Source organism: Rhea americana, unplaced genomic scaffold (assembly GCF_003343005.1).
Source record: "Rhea americana isolate MKP2758 unplaced genomic scaffold, rheAme1 scaffold_10, whole genome shotgun sequence".
In the NCBI taxonomy this organism is placed as follows: domain Eukaryota; kingdom Metazoa; phylum Chordata; class Aves; order Rheiformes; family Rheidae; genus Rhea; species Rhea americana.
Window position 1 is genome coordinate 6649164 of NW_028185039.1, and position 23395 is coordinate 6672558.

General features: G+C 35.2%; 1 protein-coding gene across 3 annotated transcripts in view; it reads left to right on the forward strand.

The window, feature by feature from the left end:
• Positions 1-10505, forward strand: part of SNX29 (sorting nexin 29) — a 138017-nt gene extending 127512 nt beyond the window's left edge. For 2 of the 3 annotated variants that reach the window (XM_085302838.1, XM_085302847.1), the window contains one exon: positions 9106-10505. In XM_085302838.1, the coding sequence (XP_085158964.1) occupies positions 9106-9235 (130 nt within the window). In that variant the 3' untranslated portion in view covers positions 9236-10505. Of the gene's footprint in view, positions 1-8516; positions 8554-9105 lie in introns of all 3 variants that reach the window. The other variant, XM_085302830.1, reaches the window with a different exon arrangement.
• The last annotated feature ends 12890 nt before the right edge of the window (positions 10506-23395 follow it).

Here is a 23395-nt window from a genome sequence, read left to right on the forward strand (position 1 = left end):
TTAAATTGTTTTTTTTTCCCTCAGTATCCAGGCAAGGAGAAGCTTGATTATACCTGTTAGAGAACTGAACCCAAATTTCAGTAGCTTATGGCCAGCAGTGTGCTATACATGTAACACACTGGAGTCAGCAGCAAGCTTTTGCTTTCTGTTAGCCTCAGATTTAACTTTTTAATACCTTCTATTATATGTGAAAGCCCTGGAGCAGGAGCCTCTGCACAAGATTCACCTTGTTGCTATTGCAAAGATTTTTTTTTTTTTTTAATTGCTTGGATCAATATATGTGAGAACCTATTGACCTCTCATTTTTTACTGGCTATTCATGCTTAGGATTTCATTTTCATCCACTTTTATTAATTTCTTTTTCATCCACTTAATTTCTAGATTAATTTCTTTATTTATTCCTGGCATTTAATATAGTTTAGGTTTATTTTTTATATTCTTCAGGATCCAAGATATGCTTTAAGAAGGTGATAAATCAATAAAACAAAAGGAAACATCTTTCTTGAATTTCCTCATTCTCCCATACTCAACTTTGTTATTAACACTTCAGTCAGAAAACCAAAAAAAAAAAAAAATTGTCAAATGATTGTATTTAAATTTAAATACAGTAATGAGGCTTGTCTTCCTGACAGGAGTCTTATCACACACCCAATCTGTGAGGATGAAAARCTTACTCTTTACTACAGCAGAGCTATAAAACAAAAATTTCTGTTTTTGTTTCCTTGCTTTGGGTGATTATCATATGTGTCCTTAAGGTGGCAGAATCACTCAGGTTTGTAATCTGTACAGCATAACAGCAAAAGATGGTAGCTCTGAGAAAAACAAAAGATAGAGATGTGCTTTCACTGATTCAAGATAAGAAAGGGTTGGCAAGAAATTAAACTGCAGCACTATGGAATTTTAAACCTGTACTATATTTCTCTGAGAGAAGTGTATGATACTTCCTTTGTCCTTCCAAGAATTATCGGATGAGTGCTAATTAAAAAAAAAAAAAAGCCTATGTTTATCGTTGCCATTTTCTTTTTACAGAGGAAATAATGGGATTCTGACTAAACAGAAAATCTGATTGTGATTGCTGGTTACTGTGGTCTTGTCTTAGCTAATGGGCCTGATGTTTGTACAGTCTCTGGCTAATCTGTCAAAAATGTTATATGGCAAGTTGGCTCCATTAGTTATTTAGTGGGCAGTGACATACCTTCTTTGATTAGCTTCCTTTTCTATGTTGGACTAAATGCAAACATTAGTCCTTGTCTTCAGTACYCAGAATAAAATCAGCATTTCATTTGTTAGTCTGTCCACAGTACTCAATTTTGTATTTTATTTACATATTTTCCCCTCTTGATTACTTTTGTTTATGTGGAGAGTGCATGTTCAGTTCCACTATGCCTAAGCTCAGCTGCCTGCGATTACGCTTCTTTCAGCAGGTCRACTGTTTCTATATGCTGAGCAATTCAGTTTTTGAAATTCTTTAGATTAGAGAAACTAAATATAGTATGCCAAAATTAAGAACAATAGAAAAAACTCCCAAAAGTTAAGGTGAAGCCATTCTATATTTCTGAGTTTTTAGACTATGGACCAGCTTGATCACTATTAATATCAAGCTGATGGTCAAATTGCACTAAGTTGCCTTTAGGAATTTAAAAACAAAACAAAACAAAAAAAACACGACCAACCAACCAACCAAACCCCCAAAACCCCAAATCCAGCAAGAATGTTTGCTACAAAGCACTATTTCATTTTTGTTATTAACATACCGTCCAGAAAAGACTTACGATCCTGTAGAGTTTTAGGAGCAGGTTTTCAGTTTGTTAAGTTCTTGTGTTTGTAGTTATTGTTAACATGACATCTATTCAAATCTGGCTCTGTGCCTGAGAATGGTCATGCTCTATGCATGTGTTGCATATGTTAATGTCATGCTGTAATCTTCATGAGAAATGAAGATACTTGAAAAAAGCAGCTGATTCATCTTAACTTGATGGAGCAATTAGAACACAAGCACTTTCCTGGAAGATCAGAACAGCATGTTTTGATCACAACTTCTTTCTTATCATTCCATTTGCTCTTATGGTAATTGTATAAGAACGGTTTTGTTATTAAAAAATAAAATAATCATCTTAATTGTGAAGATTTTTTTTGAGCAATTTACTTGAAAATTCATATCAAAGACAGCTAAATTGCCTTATTCCTGTGGAGACTATTTAGACTATGCTGAAAATATGAACACTATTGCTTGTGGGCAGATATCTTTGCCCAGCAGAACCTGTGGCAAGGAAGTGTCAAGGAGCGGGGAGGGGACAAAGTCTCTCAGCAAGGAAGCAGCAAYGGCACCGCTGCTCCCAGTTGTTACTTGTACCAGAACTACAACAACTGCAGCCATTTGCATCCTGCTCAGCTGGGAAAAGTGGATAGTGGATTTCCTTCCAGCCCACAAGTCTGTTTGGATTAGCTGAAATTATACAGTCAGTTATATATATAATTATGTAGAAGGCTTCAAGTCAGAAATAAGTCATAAATAGGAGCTAAGATTTTAACTGAAATTAGTCTAACCAAGTACATTAGTAGTTTGTTAACAAGTAAATAATAGGTGTCACCAGGTAGGAAGAATCCTTCTAAGTTTTCAGATTTTTTGTCTTTGTGATATTAGGAAAAATTACAGGAGACGGTAAATCTCTTTCTCATTGCTCGGCACTGAACGTTGGTGTGACCTTTTTTGTTGTTGTTGTTCTGTGTAAATGGGAGGTGCAAAGCTTGCAACTGTTAATATGTAATACCTTTTACTGGCATCATATATGTCAGTATCTAAGAACCCGCTTTCTGCTGTTACTTCTAATGCCAAACATAGTATGTTGTTTAAAAGCTAATTTGGTAATTAAAGTTGTCTCCATGCCATGTCATTTTTCCATGCAAGCAACRTGTGAATTTGGAGGAGGAAGTGCCTGGAGGAAGTCACTATAATGCACTGCTGTCTCAGCAAATTGAAATTGCTGCTTGTCAAACAAGAATTTTACTCCCTTTATTTTCACATATAAGGTGCATTGTGAATCCTGATGTATAAGTCTTCTGGTTTTAGTTATCTCAGAATTCTCAATAAAAATATATCCTAGATCTGTCTTCGTTTTTCTTAAAGATGATAATTACAGTAATCGCAGGAAAAGAACAAACCCAGGTATTCACTGAACATTATTCAGTGTTCACAAAGCAAATTCTACATTTTGTTATCATATAAACAATCTTGGAATGTATTCGGCTTCTGAACTACTTCTTCGTGATATTATACCATCACTGAGAAGTGGTAGATCGTAATGCTTACACAAATTCGAGTAGCTCCGCATAAAGYAGAGTGTTGGCAAATGCCAGATGTACATGGATAGGCTGGCTAGATTTATCATCTTTCAAATAATCATTGAAATGCACAAAACATTTTCATATCAAATATAGATAAATGGTGTTTTATGGCAAGCCTTTTCTTTTGAAAGACGTTCAAAACGTGAACGACGTGAAGATGTGAAAATGTTCCATTAGTTTTGGCTTTCTAGTTAATCGTGAAGGGATCATAAATGTGAGTACCATACGTATGCATTACGATCTACAAAAAAATGAAAGTAACTGTTTCTAAATGCAGATGCCAATATGCATCAGAAAGCCAAGGACCAGACTTTAGGTATAAGTATTGCTCTGAAGTTAACTGATGAAAGGTCATTCTTGCAGGGTGCTGAACATTTCCTGAATACAACAGAGTACATTCAATCCAAATTAGTCATTATTCTTTATTTTGTAAGATACGGCTGATGGATGCTAGCTGGTTCCACTACAGTAATTCTTGTGTTATGCTAACTTTGAAGGAAAGTCATCAAAAGAAAAAAAAGTGGATCATCAGAATTATTCAAATATCAGTGCAGATGATATTTATGAAAAATGCTCATATGGAAACTGATTTCTAGCATGAGATCATTCAAGTTAGGATCGTTCAGATTAGAACAAATTTAAGCATGTGTTTGTAATTATTTCACGGCAAGAAGAATTTGAATGCATTTTTATATATGAATACTGTGTTCTGCTGTGAAAACATGTATTTTGAAGTAGAAAGTGTATTAAACAGTTGGRTAGAATAYTAGAATGRATATTTTTTCATTTTGTGGTCAGCTCAGATCTAGTCTTGATAGGAAGCAATTGTCCAGTTTTTAACCTGCTCTAATAGAGCATCTTCAGGAGTTTCAGTGACTATTCAAATTTTACTGTAGAGGGATTATCTCACCTATATCTTTCAATCTCTTCTGTTAATAGCTAATGATTTAAAAATCTCAACCCAGTCATTCATATTAACAGACAGACATCACTGTCTCTCATTAATAATTATATATCGTTTCTATAAAATTGGGAGTGATGATGGGAATGTGTCTTCAACTATTTTTACATTCAGCAAATGGAAACAAAGATATATAGATCACTGCAAAGTAGRAGTTATTAGGCTGTATAAAATGTTTTGATAAAGTCAGAGTCTCAGTAAGTAGTGCCACTGAACAGGTATCACAGCTGATTGTAATTAGCAGAGATTATGTTGGGAAATGTTGTGTTGGCAAGTCAGTTAGTTCTGACTTGTCTTATAAGGATCTTTATTGTATAGGCATTGTTTAATATTACCTTTTTGAGGAGGAAGTCTATCTGAATCAAGTTTTTCACATTAAATATTGGGATTGGGGGTTRGGTTTAGCTCAGTTGGTTAGAGTGTGGTGCTAATAATGCCAAGGTTGCGGGTTCAATCCCCGTACAGGCCACTTGTTTGACGGTTGGACTAGACGATCTCCAGAGGTCCCTTCCAACCTTACCAATTCTATGATTCTGTGATTATAGCCAGAAATCAGAAGATTATTGTGACAAACAAAAACATGAAACAAACACCAAAAATTGACGGAAAAAAAGAAGTCATTACTTTATTGACCAGCTAATGCCTTTCTTTATGAACCATTTTTAATGTGAAAAATACTTCATAACAACTGAGGCAAAACTTGAATCAGGAATGTCTCCAGAGATGTACTGAGGTGATATATATGAAAAGCCTGATCCTGAGCTTTGCTATGCTCCCAGCGTATGCCTGCCACTTCCAATCTCAGACTGGTGCAAAAGTTCTTCCAGTTACGTCCACATTACTTTATTTAGTTTTTACAAGAAATTGCGTGCTCTGAGTTTGTCCTGAAGAGTAGACTGAATGAGATGGGGAATAATTTTCTGTATGTAAATGTTCACAGTATTGACTAAGAGAATACTGCAGTTCCAAATATTATCTATGTAAAGAGCAACACATAGAGCATAGTTTACAATTTGATACATGGAGAGCCAATTAATGAGAGGTATGAATAAACTAGAAGCTGATTAAAAAGAACAGTTATTGTAAGCTGTTCTCCATAGATGCATGTTGGGCAGAACCTGACACTAAGACAAAATCAATGCAACCGAATTGTTATCCAAACAAATGCTGGGCAAATCAATCAGGAATGCTTAAAAGCTAAATAGTGACCTGATGGGAAGAAGGCATTGATTGCCTCAGCAGGATGCTTTTCTCTTCAGGCTGAGACAAGGTGAGGATGTAGAAGAGAAGTCAAGCCTTTAGTATTTCAACATTCTTCTACTGAACAGGTTAACACCTGGCAAGCATCCTAATTCCTACCAGGCTTAGTCTACAAAAATAAACCCTGTGAAGATTTCAGTGGTTAAGAAGGTCTTAGAATGAAAAAATGCTTTATTAAAAGTGAACTAGTGTCACTCAGGCAGCTGTAGATTTAAAGAGTAAGTTCTTGCCACAGGGACTTGGGAATAGTGGTTCTGGAGTAGCTATACCTRGGAAACTTGCTGTGCTCCTGGTATAAGAATGCCTTTCTCTGATTTAGATTTACTTATTTTAATCTAAATGAACTATYATCTGTATGTGAACTGTAATTCTCACCAAAAAGCTGGCTGGAATACTTTTCACTGAATGAGACAAATGAGAAGGTAGATTTACAAACATTGCATGTAGGAATGCTTATTCCTTTCTCCTCAGTCCCAAACACAGGTTGGCAAAAATAGATTCAGAACAAGCCTTCCAGTTTCATCTTTATATGCATTTGCCAGAAATACCATCAGGACCATTTTAAGGTGTTCATACTTCTGCCTAAGAGTCCATGGAATATCTGACCTGATCAAGAATAAATTGGTTTAGAAAGGTGTCTCATTTCATGCCAGCCATTCTGAGCATATTTTGGCCTCCGCACCAGAACTAAGTCATTAAATCCAGAAGATGCAACAAACAGGAGATTATCTTTTGTTGGGAAGTTGTTGCTTTTATTCCTCCCCCCCCCCCTTTTTTCCCCCCCCCCAAATTTATTAGTAAAACTTTCTGGGTGTTAYGTGAAAGTCAGCATTTCCACTATAGAGCAGAAAGTTTTAGCTCAGAGAAGTGAGGTGGCAGGTCTTCTCATTAGTTTTTGGAGGGAGGGCTAAGGAAAGGAAAGGGGCTTAAGATGTATATTTTTTAGTTTGTGACTTTTTTACTACTMTGAACTTTCCTTCCCTATACATTTGTTTCGGTTGAAGTGGATCTGGCCAGCAACAGCTGAATGCAATTTCAGCTGTTGGTTCCTTTTTCACTGGATGAGTGAAGATCTAATTCCTATGCTATAAATTGTTCTCGGTAAATGTACCTTACACAATGATTTTTCTTAAAATTTGGATTGTGATTTTAAAAATTGGCAAATAAGGCAAACTATCTCTAATTTGGTTATCAGGTAGGTGTAGTTTTGTACTAAAATCATTTAAATCAGCAGAATTACTTAGGTTTTTGTCCTTCATTCACACATATTGGTGTTCGTGTAACCATCCTAACACCAACTTAYTAGCTCAGCCATTTCTATCAGAACAGATTATATTGATCCATGTCTCTTCATTTTAGGAGAATTCATTTTGCACATTTTGCACTTTTTTCCTTTAAAGGAATTTCCCCTCTAGAAGGGAAAAGTGACTTCCCATTGGGCTGCCACRAATGTCATTTTATGGACATGCCAGCAGGAGGAGCTTGTGTATAAAAATATACTTTCAATAAAACAGTCCTAAATTATAATAATCACATGTAACACTGTACTTTCATGGCATAAACATGCAACATAAACTACTGTGTATCCAGAAAGTAACTTTCTGTCTGTCTTATCCTAAAGTGCTATTAGCAGTGGCCATCATGCTGGTAAACTAACCTATTTTGAGACAAGTCAGATAAGGCAAAATTTTAATTTTATTCCATTGTACATCTGATATTTACATGCTGTCATGTTTGCATGTTCTGAAAAATATGCATTTAACACAAGAAGCCCACTTCTGAAATCTCACCCCGTTCTCTATTTTAGATGCATTATAAAATATAAATTGTATTTTTTTAGAAAGAGTATAAAAATAATGAGTAACCATATTCATGTTACTGAAAGCAAACTGTGCTGATGAGCACAGACAGCTGAAATTGGGTTCACAGTGATGATCAGAATCTACTGCAGCAACTTAGTGGTGTTGAGTTTCAAAATAAAAAAAATCATGGGACCAGAATTGTTAGGATGGAAGTCTAACATCTTTGGCTTCCAAGAATTTATAACATGCTATATTTTACTGTTAATTTTTACTGTTTTGATTTTATTGACAAGCAAATAAAGAAACAAAGCTCTAATTTCTGAATCTTGTTATTATACAAGAAGAGGACGTATATCACAGATATTTTGTGCATTTATTTTTCATGTGAAAACTTCCTACTTACCTAGGAAAACTAAGTACTATAGTAGGAGTGCAGTGAAATTAGAAGATTTTTCTAAATTAAGGTTACTTTGGGATGTTCTGCTGGGAAATTTCAGACCAGTAAAATATGTTACCATTAAAATATTTTTTATGAGGGTTTAACATCTAAATTGGGCATAGATTTTTCTCTGTACTGTTTTTCTCTTATTTTAGTGAACAACAGTAAATATGTGCATTGAAGTTGCAAAGCTAATGGCTATCAATGATACAGTTGCCTTATCTTGCACAAKCATTCTGGTTCCTGAAAGTGATTTTTCCGCTCAGACACAGGACTTAGAAAAGGCCTGTGCTTTACTTAGATCTCTCCAGTGTGATTGCTCAAAACACTCCAGAGTGGAGCCTGARAGTGTCTGCGCCTTATACAGGGCTGTCTGAGCTGTGAGGAAAGTCACTGCAGGGAAGAGAACTACAGGTAGTAAATTAATTGCTTGTTTTAAAATATATCTGTATTTATTTAATCTGGCAAGAACTGCAGATGAGCATCTGTCATTGACTTAACTCACTCTGAAGATAGGTATTCCAAATTTCTTTATGTATAAAAATAAGCTTGACTTTGTGTGCTGTGTAATYTTGTTATTGCCTCGCTGAGCTGCAAAATGCAAAAATTAGTTATATTTATTGATCTGTATGTAAGCAGTTTAATTTAAAATAATGTGGAGTCCTCTACAAGAATGGCAAAAGTACAATACTATCCCTTTATACTGTAGTTTCCCGAGGAGTCTATAGCCTCTGAATGTCACCTAGGTAAGCCAGAATTTTCTGTTACTGCTTGTTGTTGAATTTAATGTACTTCTTCTCTGAGCCTTTTCAGAAAGGCTCGTTCATGTACAACTAGTTTGTTGTGGGTCAGAAGAGACTGAAGAATTCCCAACAGGGATGTATTACTAATGTACTTCATCATGTAATGATACATCCATCCATGATTAGAGGATTGTTAAGTAGAGCATCATCCAAGCTCTTGTCTATTTTGCTTGTACTTTTATCACTTCAAAATGCTTATCCCACCATTTCTGAACTTCAACCCATAGAGATATGCTTTTATCTTGTAATTCGCAATCTTCCATAAAGTATTAAAAGTACTACTAGTTCTCATTTTTGAAAGAGCCCATTTGTAATTCACACTTGAGACAGCAGTAACAAGAATGCAGTTCTGTGTAGTTAAAAGATGTGTGCTGTACTTTGCAGTCATGTGCCAGGCTCCCATAACATCTGCTTTTTCCATGTTCAGAATAACTGCGGAACAATTCACGCAAAATTTAAACTAGTTATTTCCATCTTTGTTTCTCTTTTTCCTAGTGATATCCAACCTCCTGGAGAAGCAGTAAGCAAAAGCAGTCGCTCAAGAGTGACTCCGCGCTTCCCCAAACTCTCTCGCAGTCATCTGAGAGAGCCCCGGAGCCTGGAACCTCAGAGTGGTGATCTTTGACTCTGTTGTGTAGCTSTGAATACTGACACCATGTACTTTAAGTTGCTTTGTGATTCCTTCCTAGACTATATTGTTGATTATATAAGCTCCTGAAGAGACTACAGCTGCATCAACTTAAATCCTGAAAAGAGATATTCATTGCTAAGGGTCGTATCCTGATTAAATACTTTGGAAGGCAGTAATCACTTTCTCAAAAGAATATGAGGGCTCTTCACTAGGGCTCAGCAAACTGATAGGCATTTTTTTGTTTGTTTTGTCAAGCTGCATTGCACATATTTCCTTTCCTTTGTTCTTCTGAAGTTGTTCTGTTGCTATGAATTCCTTGTTTGCATTGTGGTGTCTCCTCTTCTACAGTTATTTTTTTCTGTTCCAGAGAGACATGGGTATCATGTCAAGACAATTTTTTCTTTAGAAGAACAGTTATGATTATCACTACTTAATATGTCAGAAAGATGTGCTCAAAAGAACCTCACTAATTTATTACCTTTTGTAAATAGAAAGACTGTTTTTTTTCAATTGTACACCTCTGATAAACACAAAGGTTTTTAAAAACTTGATAAAGTACATGGCAAGGGAAAAACGGTACAGGCGGCAAAAATAGCTTTTGTATGTTTGTAGTTAGGTATTCCCGATAGCTTTCATTTTGTGAGAAGTAATTCTACAAAATCAGAGAATGTAATAATTTTTTAGTGAAATTTCAGTCTTACTGCAAGGCTGGGTGCAATATTATTCATTTCTACAGACCACCACCAGGATTCACAAAGTTAACATGATACAAAATAGCATTTTCAAGTCTTGGCCTATATTTTGTCATTGATTTGTTGCTGGCGTTAAAAAATTAGGAAAGGGCAGTTTGGAATTCTTATTTTTTAAAACTCTTCACATGGTATTACTTAAGAATTGCCTGAAATGGAAGTGCCTGTTACCCATCACCAGTTATTGAAAAGTAATTTGTAATGGTACTATTGTGAGTAACTAAAAAAATTAGTAAGAATTATTATAAGTGATGGAAGTTCTGACATGGATTAACTGGAATCCAGTTCAGTATCCATTAGTTGCACTGCCGTAGGCAGTTAATTATATATTAGCTATCTTCTTTTCTTTATTAAGTTTAAGCAATGTACATTCAAATTTTCTATCAAATGTATTCTGTTTTTCCTTTGTGTAAGAACATCTTTCTTCTCAGAAGTTCTTTGGATAATCGTACTTAAATTGGTGTATCTTGTCGTTTTACTGTTCATTTATTTTATTAAATTCTCACATCAGTAGATACTGAAGTCTAATATTTCCCTCCAGAAAAATAAGCTAATCATTAATAATGCCCCTTTCATCTCAGTGCTTTATTAAAGTTCTAACAGACTTGAACTCCTGTTTTGCAAACCTGCAGTACGGTCATGTATTGCTTACTCATGTAGGTGCTCCAGTCATTTTCAGTGGAATTTCTCAACTGAGGATGGATCCAGTCTGCAAAATGAGCAATGTTTGTGGGCTTCTACTTGAGTACCAGTCTGAGCCACAAAGCATAGAATCATAGAATTGGTAAGGTTGGAAGGGGCCTCTGGAGATCGTCTGGTCCAACCTCCCTGCTCAGCAGGGTCACCTACAGCATGTTAGACAGGGTTGCGTCCAGGCGGGCCTTGAAKATCTCCAGAGRAGGAGACTCCACAGCCTCTCTGGGCAACCTGGYCCAGTGCTCCGTCACTCTCACAGGGAAGAAATTCCCCCTCACGGTCAGGCGGAACTTCCTGTGCTTCAATTTCTGCCCATTGCCTCTTGTCCTGTCGCATGGAAAAACTGAAAAGAGTTTAGTCCCATCCCCTTGACACCCTCCCTTCAAGTACTTATAAGATCCCCCCTCAGTCTTCTCTTCCCCAGGCAAACCATGTGTTTCTAACACTGAAAATAGTACTGCATATATATACAGCAGAATTTGGCAAAGAGGAGTGGTCAGAAATTTCAGTAGATGAAATACCACAAAGTAGAATAATGTCACAGAAATGAAATAAAGTTGTTAGTCAGTAAGAGATACATTTTAACAAAATAAATAGATAATCCCAAAGGACAGCTTGGGAGACAGCTGATTTCGTTTGTATGAACTACTGTTAGTGTCTTGTATAGACTACAGTGGGATGTGTGTTTAAGGAAGAAAAGAGAGTGAGTACCTTGCCAGTTAATGCCTCTCTAAACTCTTTGGTTTTATATATTGCTGATAATCTAAAATTTGTCTTTGTTGAAAAAAAATAGTAGCTAGAACGATGGTCCCATTTTGAAAAGGATTCTGAAGTTATATTTCAACATGACYTAGAGACTTGGTTAGCAGAAAAATAACATGTCTTTTAACACTGMACTGCAAGTAAATCTGAAAGAAAAAGCTGTGTGATCCTTTGTGATTCGTCTGTCACATTAAGCTGTATTGATATTCAGGAAAATAATTCACATTTTTATCTGTATTCAGAAAACTAAAAACTGGTAAGAAAGCTAATTTAGCATGCATAGACTAAATTTAAAATTGTTCTTTTAGTTATTTAGAAGGAATTTTTCTCATCTCTATATTTGAATCTTAAAATTATTTCATTCCTGATTAATTTTATATATAATTTTTAATATATATATATAGATTACGCAAAAATACTAAACTTGTTTATTGTATACAAATTGTTTTTTACTACCTTTACCTGAGTTGTCTATAAACTACTATGTTTACAATCTGCAAACAATGTTCACTTTGTGATAAAAGATACTGTAATGAATCCATTATTAGTCCACTTAAAACTTACCAGTGGTTTCTTTAAAACCTAAGAGAATTAAATGAAAGCCTTTCTTCTCAGGTCAGCTTTCTCACTTTATTCACCAGGTTACTTTAGAAGACCGATGAGATATTTGCATGAAAGCAAGTAGATGCCTAGTGATATGAATGTCCAGATTTTTAGCACCTCAAGACCATCTAAAATGTCCTGTCTTTAAGAGAATTATAAATACTTTTACAAATCTCACTTCTTTTGTTTGACTATCAAAATCAGGGAGGACTTCTGAAGAAGGGTGACCACCTGAAGAATTCCAATATGCTTGTATTATTCTTATAAAATACTTGCAGCTGTAGCAGTGGTTCCATCAACTGTGTGATTATATCAGCTTTTCTTATGTGTCATTTAACCATGCATGTACTTATAATTTTTGTACAAACCTAATCTAGTTTGGTACTAACAGTTAGCTCTTATATCGTTATATCTGGTCAGTGGCTGATGCACAATGAGTTGAGGAGTTCAGCCATTCTTGATGGTGCTTTGAACATCACTGCAATCACAGAATAGAGAACTCAGGCCAACTTCATCACATGATTTGTTCCTTCAAGCCTAGGACTACAGCGCAGTATGAGGTACTGTGGACAAATTTATAGTATTATTTCATTTTTGTTTTATCTGTAGACTCTAGGAATACTTATCTGGAACCCTTAGTGACTATTCAAATTAAATTGTAAATATAAATGGCATTACTTTTTATTTTAATGCTGTTCTCCTGTTGTACGGAAAATGAACAATTTCCTAAGAAACAAAAAGCAGTACAGAGTCTTGCATCTTTTGCAATGTGATCAGTATTAATTCATTAAATATTGACTGTGTTTTTTTCAGAATCTCATTTAGGGATTCTGTCATTCATTATAGAGAATGCATTGCATTAACTTAGCTTTTGTATTAAGTTTCTCTATAATAATAAATTTCCAAGGTTTGTATGAGGCAACATAATGGCATAGTAATACAGGCTTAAATTGATGTATCCATTAAATCACGTACTCTTAGGAAGATTAATGCTTTCAAAGCTAGTCTTTTTTAGAGAATATATTGTTGATGTGATAGTTGTAAACAAGTTATATCATCATACAGATTCTACTGGAAGTCATAAACCATTGTGACTGGGTAAATACAACAAGTATTTAGTGAAAGGGCATAATGGTATTAATGATCACTGGGTTGAAATTGTGACCTATATGCTAAGGTGCTTTGTTGTTACAGAATCATGCTGTATTATACAGAACAATATTCTGCATGGTAGCTGTCAAATTAATTAATAAGAACCTACTAACAAATAGGGGTGACTGACTCAGAGCAGCAAGCTAATAATATATGAGACTCAGTGAGCCCTAAGTGAACTACTGATACTGTCTGTCAGGACAAATTAATTAGTTAAGAAGTGATATTTTGTTATCAGTATTAATTATTCCTACTTTCCCATCTGAATGTCATTCTTCTTACTTTGCTTCAAAGCACAGAGGAATCTCTCAGTTCTACTCTTTTTTGATATTTCAAAGGTTTGAAAAAACCCACCTCAAATTTATACCTTGTAACTCTGAGGACAGACAGTATACCTGTGGATTCAAATATAGTTATCTGCTTGTAGTTAACATGAAAAATCTGTGGAACCACCATTCAAAAGAAAAATAAACGGCTCTTCACAAAATTCTTTTCCTAGACCCCTTGCAAATCTGATAGCAGCACTGTGCTCTCCTGGTTGTAAGTCCAAGTAGATATGAAAATGACCAAGCTTAACATGCAAACAAAATTTTCTCCTTGAAAACTGTAATGAGAGTATTTCTCTATTGAGCTCAACTCACCTCTGGAAATGTTGTGAAACAGTTCAAGAGAGTAAAGAAGTTGTCTCCTTCCGTTTCCTTTTGTTGGGATATTTCAGTCAACACTGTCTATCACAACAGGGAATATTAATTTAATGAATATGTAGCCATTTCAGCAGTTTCTTAGTATTATATATTGAAAGAATCACTTTCATATGTGAAATAGTCTATTATGTAATACGTTTTAAAATATTGATTACCTTGCTTCCTATTTTACATATTCAATGTAAAAATAAAACACTTGTTCAGCGCAGTGATCTGACACTGTAAATTTTCTTATTCTGCACTAACTGTACTTTTATGGTCTTGTTACATATAACTTAGATTATTTATAAAATATCTTTTTAAAAATTAATTGAAGCATACTTCTAAATAATAATAATTGTTTACTTTTTGGTTAATGTTGTATATTATGTAATAATGGCATGAATTACGAGAAACAGCACTGCAGTGTTTAGAGAGGAATGAATTGTCCAAATTTACAAACCGCTGCAAATATCAGGACTTAAAAAAAAAATCTTCATTGAATAAACAAATGTCCTGCATTTTCGTGTAGAAGGAATCAGTTTGTTTAACAAGATTTCAAAAGTGAATCCATCTCAGCAGAAGCTAAACTGTGGTAGCTGGTTTCTTCAGTAGGTTATTAAATTATTTAAGAAGCTAAAAAATTACAAAAAAGCAAATATGTTTGAAAATCTAGTTCTGAAAGGCTGCATTTTCTTTTCTTAGTAAATATGAAAATAAATAATATTTTTATGTGGGACCAAACCTGCTGGCAAATGAAGAAGCTGAATTTCCTTTTGATTTTTTGGAGTTTTTTTTTTTTTTTTTTCTGTTAAGGTTAGGAAAGATAGTGTCAATTCTAAAGCATATATATGTACAGTGTTCACATAAGTATTAACAAATTGTATGTAATATTATTTTAACTTGTTACACTACTGTTTACATTATAGAATTTTAAAACAAATGTCTATATATAATTTTCTAAATACTTTCTTGTATTTTTTTTTTTAATATCCTGTGGTTAATTTTGTTGTAATCTGGTTGAAATATGTTACTTTACAATGAAGAAAATAAAAAATAACATCTTTTTATGTTTGAAAGAAAGCATGTTTATACCTTATCTTTTCTTTTCAGTGGTTTGGTAATTGTTTCTGTGATTTATGTTCATTTTTACAATGAGTTTCTAGAATGATGTACACAGATATCAGCCATTAATTTGTTAAATAGTCTTACTGCTGAGAAGTAATATTARTGAAAGAAATTTGGAATATTTCAGTTTATAATTGCATATTAGATAAATGACTGAAGCAAATAAGAAGGAAAACAATCCAAATATAAATTTATATCTTGCATGTTGCCATTAGAAAAAATGCTTACTTATGTTATATAGGATCTATTCCAAACTAAACGACATCTATATAATTTCAGTATACATGGTGTTTCAGTACAGATCAGGAGACTGTGACCTGTACTGTTTTCATGTCTGTGGTGCTGATTTGTTCTGGAAATCTGTTTTAACTGACTTTTTTGAAACATACGAGCTGATAACACCCTGAAAAGTGTCAACTTCTCTGAACTTTGTGGTTATCTGAGAGAAGTTTTTGAGCCTAACTTCTCCCTTAGTTTATGTTGATTGCTGGAGCAGAGAAGTGGGTGCCTCTTCTCCAGTCTTCTGCTCATAGGTATTCCGCTGCGCTCCATGCTGCACGTCAGGATCATGGTGTGATCGTGGAGTATGTGTGTTTGATTTCCTTTTACTGAGAAAAGACACATTTGGATGTACATACTGACACTTTCCTATCTTAGGTTCATAACCGGATACTTGCAAACCATCTGAAAGCAAGCTGCTGGATGTGGAGGCTAATTTAGATGGAAAGTTGTAAATTGCAACTGCGGTATACATTTAGCCAATTTCTACCTAACAGACAAAGTTTTAATTTAGAAAAATGTTGTATTAGTAGATTTCTCGTACTCATAGAATAGTCAGCAGAGTAATTCAGTTAAAGATTTTCAAACCGCTACTATTACACAGAGATCCAATTAGTTGAACTGCTCATGAAAAAAAAAAAAAAAAAAAAAAAAAGTCTCATACTTTAAAATTTATAATGATGTTTAGGCATCCACATGTTTTAAAATCTGTGGTAAGGAAGGTGTCTTTACAGGGATTAGATGATAGAACTTTTTTTGAATTTGTTTTAGCAATCCGTGGGATTTTCCTTTGGTAGTCTGATACTGTTTCTAAGCAAATMTGAAGGATTTTTTTAGAACAATTTCAATACCAATGCTAGCTACTGATAGTTACAGAGTATAAGCTTTTCATATTTCTTTACATCTTTTCATTTAAGATCTTAAGCAAAATTATGCTTACAAAGTTTTAATGTGTAGTTTCAAGCCAAAATTTTTTACTTTTCTGTCTGCTTGATGTACCAGACTGCAAGTGGTCCCTGGCTACCAGTGGAGCCTTGTTGTCTTCAGACTGTGTGAAGCTAAAGGCTTGAGAAAGGCCTGATTGTACCAGATTTACTATTTCAACCCTATGGAACAAGTACCACTACTGAATGTATGTTACTCAGTAATTTGAGCTTTATTTCCTCCTCTACCAGTGTGTCTGAACCTTTCAGCTGCTGTGGGAAGAGTAAAATCATTAGGAAAAGAATAATTAATAAAATATTGTAGATTCAAAATGCTACCCCAGAAAAAGCTGGAAGAGTTTATGTAACACCCCTTATGTGCATACAGCGAAATCAGCAGCTGCTACATTTAACCTTATCCCGCTGGCTTGCCCAGATGTTGAGATGCTGCTGCTTCATTACCACTTTCAAAATGCTGGAGGGAGCAAGATCACTAAAATATGCCACTCATTCTTCTGTGAATCTGGACAAAGATTCAGGTTGCACCTGGGGAATTGCATTGACTTGGGATTTCTAGATGAGCCTATGGAGCTTAAAGTTTTTCTTTCTTCAGGAAAAGACGTGCATAGGATTTACTGTTTTTCCAAAAAATTTTAGAAAATGAAGAGAGAGCTTTTATACAAAGATCTGTCAGAAGAAAGAGCAAAGATATTTTTAAGATGATGTTTAAAATGAGATTTTTACTACTGCACTTAAGTCTTTCAAAATGACCTCCTAGCTAATAAGTATTGTAAGTAAACTTTATTTCAAAATATAGTAAACTATATTCAGAAATTTAAATAATAGACAACTGATATTTTGGTGTATTGTAAGTCACGTTTAATATTGTTCTAGAAAATCATAGCATAAAGTACAGTATATATGTGTGCATTTGTCATGCTCGTTTTCCAAATTTTTCTTCCTTGTTTTTGGCTGCATTTTCTCAGTGCACTTTCTTCCACTGAGCTTCTTGTGATGTTCTTGCAATCTCTACTGCATCACCAAAAACTCCACACCTCTAATTTTCTGAAATTCGTATCTCTGGCAATTCATCTTTATGCAGAGCTTCGACTCTGGCTCTAACTAGTTCATTTTTCTATTAAGCGTATTTTCATAATTCATTTTATTCCTAGTATGACATGTTGTTTGGGAAGAGCTGAGAGCTAAGAGGTACAACAAGGGTTTGTTTTCCTCAGTGCCCAAGATCTAAGCTATGAACGTTGCATGATGTAGCCTCTTGATAACGAATCCCGCCAGCTTTTGTCAGAGCTGTGAAAGACAATATCTTTCTCAGGAATTGCAATTAAGGTAAGATAGATTTCAGATTCATATTATATAGTGTCACTTTTGAAAAATATTTACAGATTAAGAGAATCTAGCAAGAAAAGTGTTAAGCAGCTTTATACTAATGTTTAAATAACTAATTTATAGTAATTTCTTTCTTTCTCCTCAGTTGGTTCTCTATTTTTTCCAAGTGCTAATTCTTCCATGAATTAAGTGTTTTTTGCAAGTGTGTGAAGTTCAGGGACAATTTCTACATCTCAAGTTCGATTAGGAAATTCATTTATGAATATTAAGTTTCTCGTAATATATGAGAATATTTGTTATAAGAAAATGAATATTCAGTAATGCAGGTCCCCAGGTGGGAATGTAGGCTTATGAAGAGGCCTACATTTAATATAGTTAAGCCATTTAATATAGGTAAGTAGTATTCCAGGTAACACCTCAAACAGTTGTCATGAGTAATAGACTCCACTGATCTACACAAGTAAGTCTATTTCTTAAGCGTAAGTCTAAATAAGAAATTAGTATGTCTTTTGTACTGTGCTCTTTGAGCTGCTGAGCTGTTTGAAGGCTCTGCTTTTCAGATCTGAGCATTAGATACACATTAATACTTTTGTAGCCTACAATTTAGCTGTTCGCTCAGATATATCCTGAAGCAGCTCAAATTTTCAGTAGGCTTTTGTTTAATACAGTGATAGAACTCACAGTTCCTCATGCATCCAAAGTGATAGGTATAAGTTCAAGTAGTTAATAAGACATGAAGCATTTTGCAATGATACTTTAATTTCAAACAATGTATTAGATATAATTGGCATTTTTTAAAACTATCTGCTTGATTTTTTTTTTTTAAGGGTGAAATGACTAAATGTGTGAACTGGCAATCACATCAGTAGAGATACATCCGTACCTCTCAGTGGCTTTACTGTTTTAGAACTAGAGGGTAATTAAATAATAGAAGAAAGGAAAACAAAAGAAAGTACACTTTCTGATGCATCAAGAAGCAACAGAAAAAGGAGCGAGGAATTCAGTGTGGGAATACATACAGCAAAAAATCTGTAATGCATCAAACTGCCACCATATGTTCCATGATGAGATACAGCAAAGTAAATAATGTATCTGTTATGAATTCTGTCAAGCCATAGGACTCTTTGGATATGTCAATAATTAACGAATAACRTCTGTTGTCAACTGCTGTAGTTAATCAGCATGAGCAAAGTTGTCCTCCCTGCATGACAGAGGTAGACTATGATATTCTGCTCTCTCTTAGTGACTGAAAATCTTTGACCACACTACGTTATGCAGCACTCCTGCTGAGATGTAATTAATGGAAAATCTGGACATGCAGAAGCCGTGGAACACAGATTAGCAGTACAGTGCTGACTGAGAGTTTTGACTCTATCTTTGAATATTTTTCAGTCAGATATCCTTTTCCTGACTTCCTCAGTGCCTTACTGTATATACAGATCACACTTTCAACAGGGAGAACAGTCACTTTGGATATGCAGAGAGACTGATGATAGCCCACTACCTCATTTAAAGATGCAAAACAGACATGTCCTTGGTTTGTAGACAACAGGAATGCAAAAATACGCTAAATTAGAGAGTGTGTGAAGTTTTTGTCAACTTGTTTGTTGCCACCTTGAACAGAGAGAAGCTATCAAATACAGTTCATGTCAAGAACCACCACCAATATAAGATAAATTAAATTATTTGAAAAAGGGCAGTTAAGATCCTGAAGGCATTCTTACAGAATTTAGTCTCACAGCTTCTCTCAGTTGCAATAGTAGCAAAAGTCCTGCAGAAGCTGATGTATAGGCCAAGGTCACTTACAGTTTGGTCTTTATCCTCCCCATTTCTGAATCCAGCCTGTCCTGAGGAACACTGCAAGATTCCTCCAGATTAAAGGAATATTTGATATATTTAAGCAGTTCTGTGCCCTTTTTGTGCAGCTAGTATAGAGAAATTGGAACTTGTGAGCCAAGGATCTGTTCTTTCATTCACATCCACATGTTCAAGAAAGGTTTTAACAGAAATCTTAGAAATCTTATGCCAGAATAACAATTAGTATTAATCAAATTTTCCTATAATCTTCATTAGGATTCATTACACTGATAATATATGATTCATTACATAGTTTATGCATAAACTATTTAGTTCAGATAATGCTCTAAAATGTCTAGAAGGAGGTACTTAAGTTTGTATACAATTTTCATACATAAATTTTTAAAAGTTCTTTTAATCACAATAGCTTGTTGCTCCAGGTAAGTGACTGTGTTGGCATAGTGTAGGTTTTAAGCATTCCCTCTGCTCCTAGCAGGCTGGTCTTCGTTGCACTGAATAATTCAGTCTCCAGAACTGTCACTTTCCTCTCTATTTCCTACTGACTGTGATAATAAAATGTCAACTGTAAATGCTAAGTTTTAACTAACTCACATTTAGTGGCCGTAATGTCACAGAGCTGGGAGAAGTGTACACACTCCCATTTTGAGAAGTGCTACCTCTGTCCATGATTGCTCAGGTTTGGCCAGCACATTATGGAGTTTATGGTGCTCTTCTGTCCCAGAATCGATTAGGTTATGGGTTAGGGAACATATGGTCAAACATTGTACTTTCTTCTTTGCCCTGTGACTGAGGGTAAGCTAAGTTCAGTTAGGCTCAGTAATCCCTACTGTTTCTTCAAACTTGTCCTTGTGCATAGACTGCTCCAATATCACTTAAAAACAGAGGCCCTTTCTTGTCTGAATTTCATATAAATCCCATTGTAAATGTCAATTCTCCGATGTTGTTTGCTAGCTTGTAAGGGAGTAGCATGTAGGCTTCTGCTGCCTTGGTTGTAGGAAGGGTGCTGAAGAGCTGAAATTTCTGCTGAAGCCCACAGAGATACATTTTTGGTTGCTAAAAACAAGGCACAGAAAATAGGGAAAATATTGTCTGACCTGACAATGCAATTCTATTTAAGAAACAGAAAACGTACTGGATAATATATGCAGACACCTCTGTCATGAAGCCTCATGTGGTTTCACACTCAATTATGTGTGACCACCTTTGGTTACCATAGCAATTCTCTCTTAATTAGAAACTCACCCTCTGTTGATGGCCTGTTTGTGCTAACGCATGGAGTTCTGCCTCACCCGTAGCGACTTTATTTATTTATTTATTGACTGTGATTACTATGTCAAATTACTTCTTTATGCAGTAGTTACTATTTCTTGGACTCAAACATTTATTTGAAGAGTAAATTCTTCAGTGTGTCCTTGACCCAGTTTCAGTCTCTGTATAAATGGGCAGGCATCATAAGGCAGTGGTGTTGGAAGTGTTAATGTATGTAACATCAATATGATCAGTAGGGTGGAGGCAGCTGTCTTGCACTCATCTGTGAAACTATTCTGCTCCTCTGCAGTGCTCACAGATGAAGGATTCTTTTTGAAACCTTCAGTCTGCATTCAGGCTAGAATTTTTTAATATGTTCAAAAGAAAGGAGTTTCTGCTCATAGAGAAATCTTTGATAAAGTCAGCTCTGTTTTTGTCCACATGGATATTTATTTAGGTGTTTTGATGAAAGATATAAAACAAGGTGAGGGAAATATGAAGTTTACCTGTAAAGTTGAAGTCTATCCTAAAWATTAGGGATCAGATAAGTGCTTGAGGTACAAACTGGAAACCAAAGGTTATGATGCTAGACATTCTCTGCTGTAATTTTGGGGACAACTTTGGCACACACTTTTTGGAGTCTAGTCCAAGACTGTGGAATCACAGATCTCTACAGCTTCTGATCTTAGTGCAAAACCTCGAAGTACAAACACCTCTTTCTAACATAAAGCAAATCCCTCCCAAAATAGAACAGTACTGCACAGATCATTTATTTCCAGGGAGTAAGACACAGAATGGTATGTTCAGAAATGTACTCAGCACATTGGTAAGGCTGATGTAAGAATTTGCTTAGTRGAATGGAATAAAATAGGAAAAACCCAAAGGATTATTGTATTATCCAGAGACGTTGTTTTTGAATTTTTGATCTAGTTCTAGAAATTACTTACAACATTCAAGGAGTACAATCCTTAAGTCTTTAATCTGTTTTTKGGGGCTTCAAGAGGCTCAAGATTATACTTCAAAAACCTATTTGACATATAGTATGAACGGACTGAGAGAACATGGAAACGTTCAGCTTAAACACCTACTGTCTTTCACAGAGATCTGTTTTGTATGTCATGCAGAGCACACAGTTACAGAGACCAGCTTTAGAATTTATATAGACTCATCAGCTAGGTTAAAAGACAATGCAATGTGGAATAGTTTTATCACTTACTGTATGCTGTATAGCTCATACAAATACTAATATCATATTATCCCAGGAGAAGGAGTCACAGAGGTAAAAAGCTATGCAGTACATTTGACTGTAACTGTCATCAGGGACAGTTTGAAGACTCCTTAATTGTGACATTCAGAAAGAAATAGCAAGCGTGTCCCACAGAGAGGTGTCAAACATGAGAATCCTCTGGCTGTGCAAGGGCCTACCACATACAAATCCAGTTCTAAAGCAGTATAAAGCCTTACTAGAGAGAGATGTCCTTAGAGCTGGAGCTTTCCATCAGGGTGCTTTCATTTTAAATTATTTAGACTATAAGGATGATCAATAAAATATCAAGTATGTTATCTGTTCAAGATGAGGGGTAACTCATGCATAAATAGTAATGCTAAAGTTCTGGTTTTATAATATTCAGTTCAAGATATGTGAGTATGAGAAATTTTTTTTTTTAAGCAATTGTTAATAATTTACCTTTGCTTTGTGAAATCTTTGTCTGTTTGTGTTTTAACTGCTCGTTGTTACATAACTGTTCCCCAGGGTCTATGTAAATCAGGTTCAGCTTGAGGTTAAATTGTACCTTGTCAAAGCAGGGATGTGACCCAGTATGAACAACTCATATGACTCCATTTGTTTTCCTGCTTCGTAAATCTTCTGGCTCTGTGTACATGTGAGGGAAAGGCCAGGGACGCTGTGAAGTTTGTGAGCTTTTACTTCAGTGGGATTTAGATGCATCCTTAATGGAGATATGCACTGCAGAATGATATCTTTCAGTGATTTTTTTTTTATTTTAAACAAAGCATAAACTAGAAAAGAGTGGAAAAGTACAAATCAGGTAACATGCACGTACTGAATGACGTCCATCTCCAGCATTGACCCATTTTCATTCTAATATTCAACTTGCATGATCAGGCTTCCTTCACAGACAGACCCATATCAAAGACCTGAGTATCAGAAACAACACACACASAGAAGCTGAAACAATATACATGTGTCAGCGTCTGTGTGTGTGTATACATACATACATATATAAAACCCCAATAGCATCCTTACTACTAACATAAAGTCATACACATATGAGACGAGATTTGCTTCATATGAAATTAGAAATTAGGTGTTCTGGATAAAAGGAAATAAATGTTATTGATCCTGTCACAGCTGGGGAGTCCAGGTATGAATTGTCCCAGGTTACAGCAGAAGTCAGTGATATAGTAAATGTCCCTACATGGCCCACTACAAGAGATTCTAAATTTGATCCCTGAAGCAGTACAGCTCGGGGACGTCCTGTCACAGCTATCTTACTTCCAGCGCTAAGGAGGACTACAACATTTTCTGTCTGAATCAAATCTGCCATCAGTTCCCTCATGTAGAAATGGAAGACATGCATTCTATAGACGCCATTCTTCTCTTCCTCCTGAAGAGTAATTGGATTAGAAGTTCCTTGGGACTACCTGTTTGTATGTGGAACATCTCTCATGTGCGTTACCTGCCTTTGCTAGCGAAACTGGGGAAGATGGAATGTTTTACAATTGCCTGTGATGGAAATGGAGGGT